This window comes from Gambusia affinis, linkage group LG11 (assembly GCF_019740435.1).
Source record: "Gambusia affinis linkage group LG11, SWU_Gaff_1.0, whole genome shotgun sequence".
Taxonomy (NCBI): Eukaryota; Metazoa; Chordata; class Actinopteri; order Cyprinodontiformes; family Poeciliidae; genus Gambusia; species Gambusia affinis.
In genome coordinates this window covers 18503369-18518604 of record NC_057878.1, presented here as the reverse complement: position 1 = coordinate 18518604, position 15236 = coordinate 18503369, and the positions used below count along the sequence as shown (strand labels likewise).

Here is a 15236-nt window from a genome sequence, read left to right as displayed (position 1 = left end):
GGGACCATTTTCCTGACATACGACGTTGTGGGGACCCACTGCCCCTTGTGGGGACCGAAGCCTGGTCCCCGCAAGGGGAAACGCCATTTTTGGGTCAGAGGTCAGATTTAGGACTAAGGTGTGAATTGACTTTTGGTTAAGGTTAGGTATGTAACGGTTAGGGTTAGGATGAAGGTAAGGGTAAGGTTTAGGCTGTAGATATGAGTGGAAGTCAATGGAAAGTTCCCACAAATATAGCTGCGCAAATATGTGTGTGTGTGTGTTTCAGACTGACTCCTGGACTCCCAGGAAGCCGAGGAGCGCCTGGTCTGGCTGCTTGTTGAGCCGCAGGATGCGCTCCCAGTACTGGGCCTCCTCCTGCTCCTGCTGCAGGCAGTAGAGGGTGAAGAGAGGCGGGTAGAGTCGAGGCAGCAGCAGCGGGAGGAGCAGCGAGGAGCAGCTCACCACCAACAAACTGAAGGAGAAATAAAACAACACACGATTTAAAATAACATCGACTTTTATCTCCTTTCTTTATGTGACCTCCTCTGTGTGAAGTCTGACCCCTGATCCATTTTGTTTGAGTTTCGTCGGGTTTTACACGGACTGATGTCAGGAGCGTCTGGGATGACGCCGCCATCATCTGGTAACCCTGGAAACAGAAACCTGCAGACAGCAACAAATATTAGTGAACAGCCAAAAGTTACACTTTGATCATCAGTTTTGTTCTGTAGTTTGAGGTGAAACCAAAATCCTTCAGAAGCCACACGATGAGCAAATAAAGCCCAGATTTCTGTCCTTCAAAGGGAACCCAATATGCAAAATTCATAATTTTAATGTTTTTATGCTTCGTTTAATTTTATACTGCTTCTAAAAACAACCCAAACTCTTAAGAACAAAAAACATCCAGCCGTTTTTTAGCAATAAGTTGATATGTTTTGTAGCTCATAGATGTTTAAGGAACCATAATAGGCCACCTTTAAAGCAAGGTCAGCCATTTTGAATCTTTTAATATGAACTCAATAGATCTCAGGTTCTTAAAGGAATATGCCACCTTCTCCTCTTCTTCTTCTTCTTTGTGGTGAATAAATCTACCTGACGATGCTGTAGAAGTGAGTGAGGTAGGCCTGCAGCTCCAGCACCGCCTGCCGGAGCAGCCGGCGGTTCGATCCCACGCCGACGTACGTCATCCTGTACGCCGTCACCAGCGTCTCCACCAGCCAGCCCAGAGGGTGGTGGGGCGTCTCGCAGGCCTGACACACACACACACACAGATGATTCATCTGTCCTACAGTGACTCTGGAGGAGCTGCACAGATCAACGCTCAGGTGGGAGAATCGACCTTAGTGAGGTATCGTCTGATGTTGTCGTAGTTCGCAGTGGTGACCGCCTCACCATACTGAGGGATGAACTCCAAACTCTCCAGAACTTTGGTGTGAGATTTACTGAGGTCTGGGCTACACACACACACACACACACACACACACACACACACACACACACACACACACACACACACACACACACACACACACAATCATAAATATTAGCATAAAAAGCATAATATTAAAAGAAGAAGTAGTTTTGGATGTTTTTAAATTTTTTCACGGGATAATAAATTTTTTTAGTAATTGATTAATCTACTAATCAACTAATTAGATCTTAGAAAGTCTGTATTCTACATATTTTTTATTTAACAATTTAAGCCTTTTTCATACAGAAATAAGTTACATTACTACTCTGAATGTGTTTTTTTTCTTTTCTCCGTCTGTATACTCCAGTTAATGATTAATTGTTTGCTAAATTAGTTGTATCAAAGTCAATTAATCCGATTAATCAATTCAGCTCCATATTTTTTTAAATTTCTTCTTAAGTTGGAGATTTATTTTAACAAATGAGGTGAAAAATATTTTTTAACTTCAATTTTTTTTCTCTTATAAGACAAATTACCTACCTCTGCCGTCGAGCCGTTGTTATGGTAACGGCGATGTTCTCCCAGGCTGTGGTCAGTTCTCCTCTGCCGGTGGCGTCACAGCCGAGTCGACTCCAGCATTCGTCAAACACACAGATCCACCTCTGAGCTGCGGGCACCGCGTACTGACCCAGGCTGTCGACACGCAAACACATCCAGACCTCAGGACCAGCGTTACGCTCAGAGCCGGCCCAAATCTTTTTGGGGCCCTCAGCAGACTAAACTAATCTAGTAGTACGATGTTGACATAACTGCTATCACTAGCGTACCATTATTACTATGGTTATTAATTTTAACTGAAAAATGATTTAGATTTTAAAATGCAGAGTGGTATTTTAATGTGCTTTGCAGTGTAATCTCTTCAGATTTCCAGTCCGTAGCACACCACTGATTTTTGAATGTTGATGCTGCTCTGTCCTGCGGTTCTATTAACCTAATGATGGTCCAGTTTTTATATTTCAAAATAAAACCGCAAAAAGTGAATTTTGCGTCTCCAACCGGACTCTTATCGTTTCATCTTCCCATTCTGGAACAGCCGCCATCTTTAATCCTGCATCGACTGGCTGCATTTAAGGATGGCCAGTGGCGCCCTCTGCTGGATGGTGGCCAGACTACAACACTAAAAGAAGATCTAAGCGGACGTTTTTCTGTCAAGAAATTGGAACTAATTTTCATCTAATAAATCTTTAACTGTTAATTAATTGTAAGTAGATTAATTGCTTGTATTTCTATGAGGAAGTAAAGTAAATACTCACAGTGGCTCATCTTTCTCTTTGTTGTCATCCATCGCTGATTTGACGTACGTTCCTACGACCTTCAGGCCGGAGCTCCACTCGCCACTGAACAGGCCGTCCAGACGGTCGCCATTTGCAAGCGTCAAAACTCCCTGCAGAGACAGAAGAAGAAGAAGAGCGATCAGTTCATCTGAGGAAAGCCTCCAGAGCAAAGTGGGCGTGTTTTTTACCTTCCCATTGATGGTCCAGTCGTCACTGAACTCCCCATGAAAAGCCGTGTCATCGTCCGACAGCAAGAGGCCAAAACCCTGACAGATTACAGGGATAAAACCATCAAAACCAGTAGAAACGTAACAAGTCTGGTCTCTCGCTGCTCAATTAGACAGTTTCTAACTTATATTTGACATTAAAACAAATGACAGTTATCCTTTTGAGCCGGCTGACTGCTGCACTTACACTCATCTTGTTTTCTTTGAATGATCCTTCAAAATAAACTCCATACTGGGTGAGGACCACAGCGCTGCCGTGCCGCTGGTCATCCAGCCAGAAGCCCATGAACTTCTCTCCTCTGAGAAACAAAAAGGAGATGCATTGAACCCCACAGCTCTGCTAATGCAGGTTAATTAAATTAAGCTGAAGTAATAACCAACTAAAACTAACAAAGATCATCTACAAGATCAAAAATTGTTTCAGAAACTTTTCTACAGAATAATAATTCATTGACTGAAGCTTTTTTTTTTTATGGTGAAGAAATATTAGAAAAAAAGCCAATGTGAAAAAATTTACGTTTTATTTAATTGTTTTTGTAGTTTTTTAATACTTTGGTTGAACTTTTTGAAGTATTGTGATTATATATAAATTGACTGGTTAAATAATAGTGAACAAAAAATAAAGTTTTGAAAAAATGTATTTAATAACTGTTGAACAACCAAATGACTCTGACGTTTTATCCTAATATTTTCCGTTGTCATTTTGCAGACTGGCGTATTTATTGCCAGCAGAATTATGGAGCGCCATAACCTTCAGACAGCCGACATAAACCGCCTGTGTGGAATAAAATTTTAAAAAATAATCAATTTCACTAGAGAAAACTAAACTAATCTTGTTGCTAGATAAAGCTTTAATCAGTTTAAAATGCTAACAAATAAAGGATATTAAATAATTTCAGTATGTTTGAGTTTTATAATTTTTTCTTCATTAATTGCAGTTTTTATTTACTTCAGTAATGTTTTCTAAATTTCAGTTTTTATTATTTGATTAGTTTTAGTGATTTATAATAACCTTGGGCCTTGCTATAGTCTTTATAAAGCATCAGAGAGTAAATCATATTTACTTTTTTAAAGTTTGTTCCTCACAGAACAGAAAAGTTTTATTTTTACCTCATGATGTCGTCGTGGACTCCGTACCCGGTCTTCTTGTCCTGAACCCACTGGCCGATGAAAAGGCCTGAAGACGTGCTGGCCAGTTTACCGGAGCTCAGCATGCCGTAACCATGGCGACGGCCGTCACAGAAACAGCCGTCGTACACCTCTCCGCTGCCGTACCTGAGTGCCACCCGGAGCACACACAAGGGGGCGCTCTGTGTTAAGATGCCACAGATCTGATGGTACATCCAGAAACCGACGGTTCTGATGTTCCTGAACGCATTTCTTTGGTTCCGTTTGAATAAAAATGTCTCCATAAAACGCTGTACTGACTTGTACTTGCCAAAGCCGTGGATCTTCCCCTCTTTCCACTGTCCTTGGTACATGTCGGGTTTGTCCTGCACTTTGTTTGGCATTACACACTCTCCATAACTGGGGGGCAAAAAGATAAAAATATGGTTCAATTTGTAGAAAAGAGTTAAAATTCGCAGTTAATGCCACTAATTCCTGTCCAAACTGGTTTTAGGTCTCTATAGAAAAAGGAAACCTCTAGATCAGGGTTTCTCAAACCTTCACTTTTAATAAACACTCAGCAATTAACATATAAAAGCAGAAAAGAAAATATTAATCTCTTAACTCATTGTCTTTGTTCATCCTAATGTGAAGAGTGGCGCTTCTTTTTAAACACAATAAAATACAAACTACTACAACTCGGGACGTTTTGAGTTATTTACAAAATAATAAAGTGTGGATTCTAAGCTTTCCAATGATAAAAAACATGGAAATCAAAAAAGTTCTGTACTGCAAGTGTTGTGTGCACTGATAACGTTTTAATTTAGAAGCATAATGAGAGAAAAATAGACCAGAGTGTACTGGCAGCCAGTTGAGAGCCCAACATAAATAATGTTATTGTAAGTGTTAAGATGCAGTTAGTCAGCATCGCTGCTCACTGACATTTCACATTCAGCACAGACCTAGATCTCCTATTGTCGTGTTAAAAAACAAAAGTTTTGCTACTCCACTGAGAAACTTTCCATTTATCTTCAGGTTTTCTTTTTAGCGACCCCGTCTTTATCCATCATTATTTTTAAACACACTCCTTCGGTAAGCTAACGTCAGTCATCGCAAACGTCACGGCAAATAAACGGTTCTCTACATGCAGTGCCTCATGGACCACTAGGGGGCGCCCGCAGACCCCCAGTGGTTTGCGGACCACAGCTTGAGAAAGACTGGTCTAGATTCATACAGACCCATCCTCCAGTCCACCCTTGAAGTTTCCCTTGTACAGTCGGCCGTCCGGCCACTTCATGGTTCCTCTGAAAAAGAAAATGTGCAAATTACACTTTCAGCTTTTCAGCACTTTAAAGCGCCACCAACTCATGTAAACAACAATAAAACGTTCTTTGGCAGTACACAAAGTGTCACAACAATATATAAAATAAAGTTTTATTTTTATTGACTTATCACAAGCCTTTGACAACAAAAGTCACAATTTGTTAGAGCAGAGACTCATCTGTTTTGATAATCTCAGTATCACAGCATCGTTTAGCTGATGGTGTCCCCCAGGGGCCGGGATCAGGACCACGTCTTTTCATTGCTCTCATTTAGTATTTGAGCAGCTTAAACTTGTCATTTTTACACTGAAGATGCAGCAAAGGTCACTATCTACACCTAAAATGTTAGTGAGTTAGTCGCAGTCATCTTTTAATCCCGTACAATCAAACCTCTGTTACTTTAAACTCAAAGAAAACTAAACTAATCTTGTTGCCTTATAACCTCACATTGGTCTTCCCTTTTCATGGTTTTTAGATTTAGTTTGTAAAATCATATTTGCAGACAATGTTTTAGAAAACTTAAGTGCAAATGTACTTTTTTTGTACAGTTTTAGCTTAATTACTGCTCTGAGTGAGACATTCTTTCAGCAATTTGTCTTTTATTAAGTCTGTCTGCCATTTAACAATTAAACAACTACTTAATTGATGATCATTTCAAGAATTGATTAATCACAAATAATCCCGATTAGTTTGGTTAATCATTTCAGCCTTGTTAGCGATATTAAAATATTATATTTTCAGCCTTTAAATACTTTTTTAAAGGAATGCATAGCACCACATGAACAGATGCAGCAAAGCAGTTATGGCTCTTTAATAAAAGAGAAACTCTGAGAATAACTATTGTAGATCTTGTACTATTAAAATGTTAATTTTACTAATCAACTCTAAGCGTTTTTAAGGATTTGCAGCAGCTGGTGGCGGTCTGACCTGCCGTGGACTCGTCCTGCCATCCAGCCGCCGGTGTACTGAGCGTCTCTGAATCGCTCATCTGAGACGAACTTGTACGACGCCGTGCGGCACACTGCAGCCGTGACCCCTGGCGACGACCCCTGAGCTGCACCTCCCAGCACCAGATCCACCGCCTGGTTCAGGGACCGCAGCCACTTGTTCTACAGAGAGACGGAAGGGTCAAAATAAAGAACCGCCATAAGTGTTGGTTTAAAAAAAAACTAATTAGAGAATGATAATAATAAGATTTACCTTTTCTTGTGGCGTTGAGGCCACCAGGATAAAACTCTCCTCTGGACATATTATTTTGATCGTACAACTGAGAAAAGTACAATAAAATATTAATTTCCCTGAAGGATATGTCAATGCTTGCATTTTGTGACCTTTTTAAAAATGTTTAAGGTTTATTTTTGCCATGATGTGTTCTGACTAAAAAGCTGACATTTCTGCTCATAACTCTCCCTTTCCCTGTTTCTCTGACATCAACGCCTCCTTACCTGAGACGACCCTGCACCATCGTTCTGCTGCTGCCTCCTCCCTGACTCTTTCCTCTTTCTACTGTGACAGTGAAGATTTATCTTAAATAAGTGGAAAGCAGCAGTGAGCACAACTTCTACATTTAATTTAAAAAGGACTAGTAATACTTTACTAGTAGCAACTAACTAGTAAAGGGTGTAAAATAGGTAACAACAACATTAGTATTCTTGTTAACGAGCTTGTTGTGATATATTAGCATTAATTAATCTTTATTTAGCCAACATTAACTGCATGTAGGAGCATTTCTCAACTTAAACGGTTTGTCTGGAAGAAACCTACAAAGTTTTAGACTTTTGCCAAATGTTACAGTTTTACATGTCTGATCTTGCAGGTTTTGCTTTTGAGAGATGATGTGAAACAGGAAGTCAGATTAGGACAGGGCGAAGAGGATTGGTCAAAATTCAGTCAACATCCAGCAGAAAAAAGGAAATACAGAAAACGCCAAGGTCAGACTTGCAAAAAGGTTGCGATGACGGCTGGTGAAAAATCTGTGGATTTGTGTTAATAGCTGCGATTGCAACATCACAACTTCCTGACTTACATTTAATACTTAATGAGCATCAGCAAGATACTTGAAGTGTAAAAGTGAATTGATCTCAATATCTAGTACAGTATACTGAAATAATGTATACTGGTGATTACAACACCTTTAGCTTTTTATACACAAACTGCAATGATTAAAGCAAATACATGGTTACACTGAGTCTATACAAATACATGCTGATGTAATTTGTGCTTCATTTACAGTAATTACATTAAATTTTTCACCTGTTAAATGAAAAAGCGGCCTTTAGTTTGTATCATGGTAGACGACCTCACACAGACGCCACTGGCTCTCCTCTAAATTATTTTCTGTAAAGTCTAAACTGCAGCAAATAGTTTTAATTTCCCATCATTTGTGCGCTTGTCTTTCACAATGTGACGCCATTTTCTTTGGCTGTAAATTTACAACAAAATGTATAAATATGAGACGGTTTTCCCCCTACATGCATGCATAACTACTTTAAAATGTGTCCAATCTCCACTTATATAAATACTTGTTGCTGTGTGACTATGTCAGAAGCAAATCTTTCTTTTTGTGAAGTTTATCAAAAAAACTGTTTTGTTAATTTGGCCTCATGTTGCGGCTGAGACATGGTGTCCACCAGTGAATGTTAAACGCTGCAGTGCAGAAGTTCATCTACAGGACAGCAGATTGTGGTTATAAAAGCAAGAACAAAGCAATTACAGGAAGGATGTTCAGTTTTTAGGAACTAATTCATCTTCCTCCGATGAAAAAACGCTTCTACCAAGAATCTTTTTCTTCTTTTGTAGCTTTTTGAAAGGTTTTAGTTTCATTATTGAACAGAAATATTCACACAATTGGCTGTAAATTCATCTAAACTTCCCCAATGACTAATGAGCGCTGATGTCAGTATCGTAATTAATCTACTTTCTAAACATTTCTGGTCAGAGCGTCTTGAGAAACTCACAGTCCGCTGCCGTCTTCGGTGATCGTTTTCACCCACAAACAGGTCAGAGGATAGATTCGAAATGAGGAGAACTGCAGAGAAACGCACAGCAACAGAAATTACAAATTCTCAAATTAAGCAACATTACTCACTCTGAAATTACAAACAGACAGACAGAAAAACGACCAACAAATACGTGTCGGTTATCGTCAAAAGGGCTTTTTCTAAAAACAGACAAATTGGGGAACTCTCAATAAAAACCCCAGAAACCTTAATTTCAGTTTCACTAAACAAAATGTGCTTCTGCTCAGAAACGGTTCTAGAAAACAAATCAGCAAGCTGCAACTGCAGGGAAAGTAGTACTGAGCGGATCTGTAGCAATAAGACTGCATTTACACTTGATTACTAAATAAAAAAAAAAAACTGCTTCAAGACTGTAAATTAGACTCTTTATGAAGAAAAAACCCATTTAAAACCAACGATAGAAGTGAAATGAACTCCGACTCAAAACGAAGCACAACAAACTGAAGATGTAAAAATGTGTTTTTTTCACTTCAGGATGTTTCCCAGGAACTAAGTTAATCTGTGGGAGAACAACTTTCCCTCTCAGCTTCACTTCCTCTAAATTTATCACCAGAAACGTGAACAGGTGGCACATTTATTATCCTGAGCCTTTAAGGGTTGAGTTTCTCCATGGGCAACGAGCATTTTTCCCTTAATAAACTTTTTCAGCATGATTCAGCGTCATCAGTTCATGTTTCCTGCTAATTTTATACTCTAAATAAGATTTCTACTTTCTGGTCAAAAACAGTAAATCCTTCATTTTGAAACTCTGTGTTGTTTCACAACATTCCTGCTTTTCCTCCTGGTTTTAAGTCTGAAAGAAACAAACTTCTGGTAAAATTTAACATTTCATCTGATTTTGGAGGGATTTTAATTTAGTGTAAAACTATCAGACTGCAGTGATTGTGCCTCGTATTTCTCTCCTTTAAGACAAACATGAATGAATACTAATGATTGAGGGATTCTTATTGTTGAAACATCTGAAAAGCCTCCATAGAAGAGGGTAAATAAAAGACACATTTTGAGCATTGAGTTTGCACAGAGCCAGAGGTTGGTTAAAGTAACATGTTTTTGATGACTTTTAATCATAATAAATTATATCTATATGTATTTTTTAAATGACATTTAAAATATTTTATCACTTTATTCTGGAGATTATTTGCAGAAGGTGGTATCGACTTCTTAGCTGAATGAAAGACAAAGTTTGATCTTTCTGTACATCTAAAGTTGATTGAATTTGCAGGTTATCAATGACTTACAATAGAAGCAGCACTTGAAAAGCAGCAACCTTTTAACCAACACCAGTAAATGAAAGCTTCAGGGTGACTAAGCTTTGGGGGAAAGGAAAACTTTCTTCAATGTAGTATTTTTTCCTCCATCAACACACCACAGCAAACCAGACAGAGGAAGACAAAGTTAGTCTCTATAATCCATGAAAGCAACCAGTGAGGGAAACGCAGGACAAGCAGACAGCAGCTGAAGTTACAGCAACGCCTCGTTGTTTGGAGTTGGTCATATTAGTTCAGTTTGCCTCTGAACGCTAGCAGAGTGGATCCACTAACGCTGCAAACATTTAACCCAAAAGAGCACAAAGACCCCCGTTTATCACCACTAAATAAACATGCAGAAATCAAACGTGAACACTGGACGTCACCACGATTTAAGATTTAGTAGTGATATTGTAACATAATTCAATTCACATTGGTATAGACTGAGAAAAATAAAACTCCACAATTACAAAACAAGGTGAATTTTTTCAGATGTGGTTATTTAAATTAATACACGACACCATTAAATCAACATGGCTCTTGGAAAGTTGAGAATGTCAATGATTACATGAAAATATTTATGGGATTAGAGATGAAATTAGCCACTTACCTAAAATATTATGTATTTAAATGTAAATTTTCACCAATATTTATTGTCCAACTTTTAAAAATAAAGCTGAAACCTTCAAACACAGGTGTCTGGACGGATGGGAAACCTTTCTGCAAACTTTACGACGTCCAGTGCTCACATTTATTGATTTCCCCGTTTCTGAACCATCAGAGTGGAAACATCAAACTAAGACGCTACTTTATCATACTTACAAAGCTCTGAGTGGGAAGAGATCCCTAGGTGAATGAAAGACACAATGAAGACAATCTAAAAACAATGGCGGACGACTGGAAATGTCAGCTACAAACACACCGCCCTGTTTCTAAACCTTAAATGCATTCTTATTTCACATCAACACAAGCAACTTAAAGGCATTTAATTTGGGTACCTGTGTGTGCACCAGGATGTCGTTGAACAGGATAAACCAGTGATTGGAGAAGCGGCCGGCGTATTGAGGAGTCAGAGATCTGTTGCTGCTCTCGCATATGACACGGCGCTGTGGCAGGCGCAGACTCTCCTGTAAAACAAACATTCACCTGTTGGCCAAAGCGTAAAGGCAGATCTCGACCATCGAACTGCCACAGATGTGTGATGTTCTTTATCTGAAATGCTGTGCGTTTTGTTTTTAGTCAGATGTTACGGGACAAACACCATGTGTCTTTGAAAAGCAGAAGTAGAGCCTCCTGCCCAACCAACAAGAATGCAACAAGTGGTTTCTGGTAAGTCAACAACAAAACACTTGTCTTTTCCAGCAGCCATTGTAAAGCTGTAAAATATACAGCTGTGGAAAAAATTAAGAAACCACTTTGAATGATCAGTTTCTCAGATTTTACTTTTCATAGGTATATCTTTGAGTAAACTGAACATTGTTTTTTTATTCTGTGAACTACTGACAACATGTCTGTGAAATTCCAAGCAAAAATTTTGTATTTATTTGCAGAAAAAGATAAATGGTCAAAATAATGAAAAAGATGCAATTCTTTCAGACCACAAATAATGCAAAGCAAACAACAATAGTGATGTTTTAACTCAGGAAAAGTTCAGAAATCAATATTTGGTGGAATAAACAGGAGGTTTTCAATGGGGTCCAGTTCAGAGGGCTCTTCATTTTTTCCAGCTGCATAATAATATTTTCATATTTTATTATTTATTTACTTAAATAAATTATGTTTATACCATAACATCAAAGTGATTTTCTAGCCTGTGAACTTATTTACTGGCAATGGCAATGAAGTGATTCTGTAAAACCAGCTGACTCCTAGAGTTCTGCTTGGAACTCCCGTTGCTAGGTAACAAGGCTGGGCTTGGCTGGGGCTGCTAGGTAACGGCAGAGTTCCTGTGGAATGTGGCTTCACATTTGAGAGGTTTACGGCTCATTTTCCAAACACCAAAACAACATGCTGCTGGATGTTTTGACTGTTTTTGGAAGCAGTGGAAACCAAAATGGAAGTATAAAAATGTGCAAAATGTGAGATTTGCATAATAGGTTCAATTTAAACCGATATGAGAAACGTAATTTGTTTTTTATATGATGCAGAAAAGTGACAAAGTTAATTCACATCTGAATTAACCTGCAGATAAACAGTCATGCTAACTGGAAATAGTAAAGTAGATGTTTAAGCACAAAAAATACTGAGTGGTTTGGAAAAATCTTTTTAGCAGAACAAGTTTCCAAAGAGTTATATCTACTCCCAACTAAAGCAGACAAGGAAAAAGGAGGTCACTGATAAGGCGCTGTTCTCACAGTAGTTTTGCCAGAATGAGTTTTCCAGAACAGCTGTGTGGTTTCAGCCTCCTTCTTCTTCCTCAGGAGAGACGAAGAGAGAGCTTCATAGTGACTGCAGCCCTGATGCAGAGACTGATACTCCTCAGTGAGCTGAGGAGAGAAACGGGTTTTCAACACACCTTCCAGTAAATAAATCTGTAGTTACTGAATTATGGGGGGAAGCTGAAACATAAAACTGAAAGAATAATAAAAATAAGAAGTAAAACTTAGTGAAATTGGCTTTGTGCTCACCACGTCATAGCATGTAGCCATTTTGAGCAGGACTCTGCTGTAATGGTGGAGCTGCTGCAGAGGCTGGTAGAACATTGAAACCAGATCAATCTCCTTGCTGACAGACTGGTCTGATCCACACAGCTGGGAGAGAACGGCCTGCTGGCCGCACAAGAACTCCCTGCAGGGAGAAACACAACAACTTCGTGTTTTTACAGCATTAGAAACAATCAGCAATAGTAAAAAAAAAGTTTAGCAAATTCTGGTTAAACAAAGAGAAGATTCAGAGCGTTTTCAGCAAGGCAAGCAGGGGAAGTTGGACTCCTCCCAGGAGAACAGTTAAAGTAAAAAAAAAAAAAAAAAGCCTACAGTGAGAGTTTATGAAGTGACTGGAATCCACCCATTACTTGAAAGTCGCCGACTGCAGAACAATACCTAAAGGCAAGCACAGAGACAGATTCATGTTGATTAGCAAAACAGATGGAGGGAGCAGAGCACAGTCAGGGACAAATGTTTTATCCATTTTTACAAATTAAAGGTATTTTTTTAAACTATTTATTTAACTGTAATTACTGGAACCTTGGCTAAAGATGTGTAAAATCTTACTGTGACCTATTGGTTAGGTCAGTTCTGTGGGTTAAACAAAACATGTTCATCACATTTTTTGCACAAAACCATTCTTAGATAATGAGATTTTAATTTGGTCAGTTTTGGATCTTTTTGAGCTCCCGGTTTAGGGGAGCTTGTCACTTTAAATCCAAATAAACCACGCCCCCAAAATCAAAGTTTACACTCGGACGTGAAAATGACTGCAAACAGATGAGCAAATGTATAATATTTGAAAAACAGAAGTGGAGCCTCCTGTACAACCAACAGGAATGCAGCAAGTGGTTTCTGTATAGTAAGTCAACAACAAAGCTCTTGTCTTTTCCAGCAGCCATTGTACAGTGCATAAAGTGGTAAAACCAGCTGACCAAACATGCAGAAGTTCCGCTCAGGTTGCTAGGTAACTGGGCTGGGCTAGCCTGGGGTTGCTAGGTAACAGCATAGCGTCTGTCGAATGTGACTCAATATTTGGGAGGTTTTTGAATTGTCTCATTTTCCTGATTCCAAAAAACTACAAAATTATTGCTGAAAAAAACTGGGTGGTGTTTTGAGTTTTGGTTGTTTTTAAAAGCAAATAAAAATCTCCAAAATGTGAATTTTGCATAATTTATCCCCTTTACAACTTATTTTCTTTCTGTGTGATCAGCAACTGCACAAACACTACATAAAAAATAAAACTAGCAGTAAAATCAGCATTTATTCATCAGTCAGGCTTAATAAAATCCTTACTTCTTATACGTCTCCAGGAAATGTTCAGAGTGTTTCAGCATGGGAAAGGAAGTTACATCACGGCTCTGGGCATTTTGCAGGAAGTAGCTAAGCGCCGTGGCGTGCCGACCAATCAGCTTGCTCAGCTGAATAAAACGATCACAAAGTGCAAAGAAGAGGTGCGTGCATGGATCCCCTAACGTCTGACACACCAATTCTGTGGGGAAGAAATCACATCAGATCCTCTGCTGTTCCTGCATTTAAGTTTGATCTCTGATTGAAGCAGCAAAGAGGTTCTCACCCTTTATACGCAGCGGAGCGATGATGACCCTGCGGACGTCGTTCATCCAGCAGGAGGACCGCCTCTCTCTGGAGGCCAGATCGTGGACGGCCGCGATGAAACCCATCACGTTCTGATCCATCAACGCCGCGCACAGCCGGCCGCCGCCGCTCACACTGCTGATGTAACTCATCTGCACACAGACGGATGGAGGAATATGCAGACTAGAGATTTAACGATTAACCGGATCAACTGTGATTAATCGATTATTGAAATGATCGTCAGCTAATTTAGTAATGTTATAAAGAAAAGATTTTATTACAGACTAACAAATTTATTGATCTACAAAATAAATAACTGGATAAGAGACCAAACAATAGTAAAAAAAATAATAATAATAATTTAGTAATTGATTAATCATTAACAGAAGCAAAGACTCAAAAAAGGCAATTTGCTGAAACAACAACAAACTCAGCTGTAATTCAGTCAAAACTGTACAAAAATATTTACATTTTGTATTTAAGTTACAAAAAAATCTTTGTCTATAAATACGTCCAAGCAAAAATTCTCCAAGTAACAAAGTTTTAGCTTCACCTGGTTCAAATTCTGCCAATTATTAAAAACAGATCAGCCTCACATTGCCTTAACTTTAGCCCAGCAGAAATTATTGCATTTTAGGCAATAAAATAATAATTTATTTGCATTTTTTATGTATTTCGAATTTAGTGTAAAAAACACATAAGAGTTTAAACGACAAATCTGCAGATTGTACCATTTTTAAAATTCTGATTAATAAATTAATCGTCAGACTAATCAATAACTAAAATAATTGTTAGTTGCAGTCCTAATGCAGATATAACAGAAAGAAGGAAATACTTTTTGATACTCAGTTGTTGTCACTAAGAGTATTTAGTGAACAAAAATGAAGCCAAAACAGATTGTGGACTGTGGATTTTAAAAAATTAGACCCAGATGGGTTTTTTTAACGAAAATTAAAAGCTTAGACTTGAAACACAAACACTGAATATACAAGTTCTGTATTCAACACATTTTATTAGAAATGTTTCTGCAGTTTTCTCAGACATTTCTGACTTCTAAGTCCATTCCTCCTTCATACATTCAGTGGCCCAGTTGGAAAAACGCTCCACCCATAATAACCTGGAGTTGTGCGTCGAATCCACGAACCTCGATGCAGAAGGGCAGCAGCGTAGGTCTGGCCGTGCAACTCTTCGCTTTGAGGGGAGAGCCCTGACTCTGCAGCTTCTCGCTCTGCTGGCCGCAGTACAACAGGACCGGCTGGACGCAGTCGCCGTCCGCCAGGAGGAGGGAGTGGCTCTGGCCGGCCGACAGATCCCAAACACGGAGGCCGTCTGACAGCTGCAGGAA

The 15236-nt window shown here is 39.0% G+C and overlaps 1 protein-coding gene across 3 annotated transcripts in view; it reads right to left on the bottom strand.

The window, feature by feature from the left end:
* Window positions 1-15236, bottom strand: part of LOC122839311 (alsin-like) — a 35415-nt gene that overhangs the window by 5516 nt on the left and 14663 nt on the right. Inside the window, exons 15-36 of one of the 3 annotated variants that reach the window (XM_044130759.1) lie at window positions 15009-15227; window positions 13872-14043; window positions 13592-13787; window positions 12626-12691; window positions 12278-12437; window positions 12005-12136; window positions 10649-10777; window positions 10473-10496; window positions 8341-8411; window positions 6584-6650; window positions 6311-6492; window positions 5300-5365; window positions 4383-4481; window positions 4065-4229; window positions 3142-3253; window positions 2916-2993; window positions 2707-2837; window positions 1934-2086; window positions 1322-1436; window positions 1075-1232; window positions 544-645; window positions 275-454 (exon numbers count right to left, since the gene is read on the bottom strand). In XM_044130759.1, coding sequence (XP_043986694.1) covers window positions 275-454; window positions 544-645; window positions 1075-1232; window positions 1322-1436; window positions 1934-2086; window positions 2707-2837; window positions 2916-2993; window positions 3142-3253; window positions 4065-4229; window positions 4383-4481; window positions 5300-5365; window positions 6311-6492; window positions 6584-6650; window positions 8341-8411; window positions 10473-10496; window positions 10649-10777; window positions 12005-12136; window positions 12278-12437; window positions 12626-12691; window positions 13592-13787; window positions 13872-14043; window positions 15009-15227 — 2777 coding nt within the window. The remainder of the gene's footprint in view (window positions 1-274; window positions 455-543; window positions 646-1074; window positions 1233-1321; window positions 1437-1933; window positions 2087-2706; window positions 2838-2915; window positions 2994-3141; window positions 3254-4064; window positions 4230-4382; window positions 4482-5299; window positions 5366-6310; window positions 6493-6583; window positions 6651-8340; window positions 8412-10472; window positions 10497-10648; window positions 10778-12004; window positions 12137-12277; window positions 12438-12625; window positions 12692-13591; window positions 13788-13871; window positions 14044-15008; window positions 15228-15236) is intronic. The other 2 variants (XM_044130761.1, XM_044130760.1) reach the window with 2 other exon arrangements.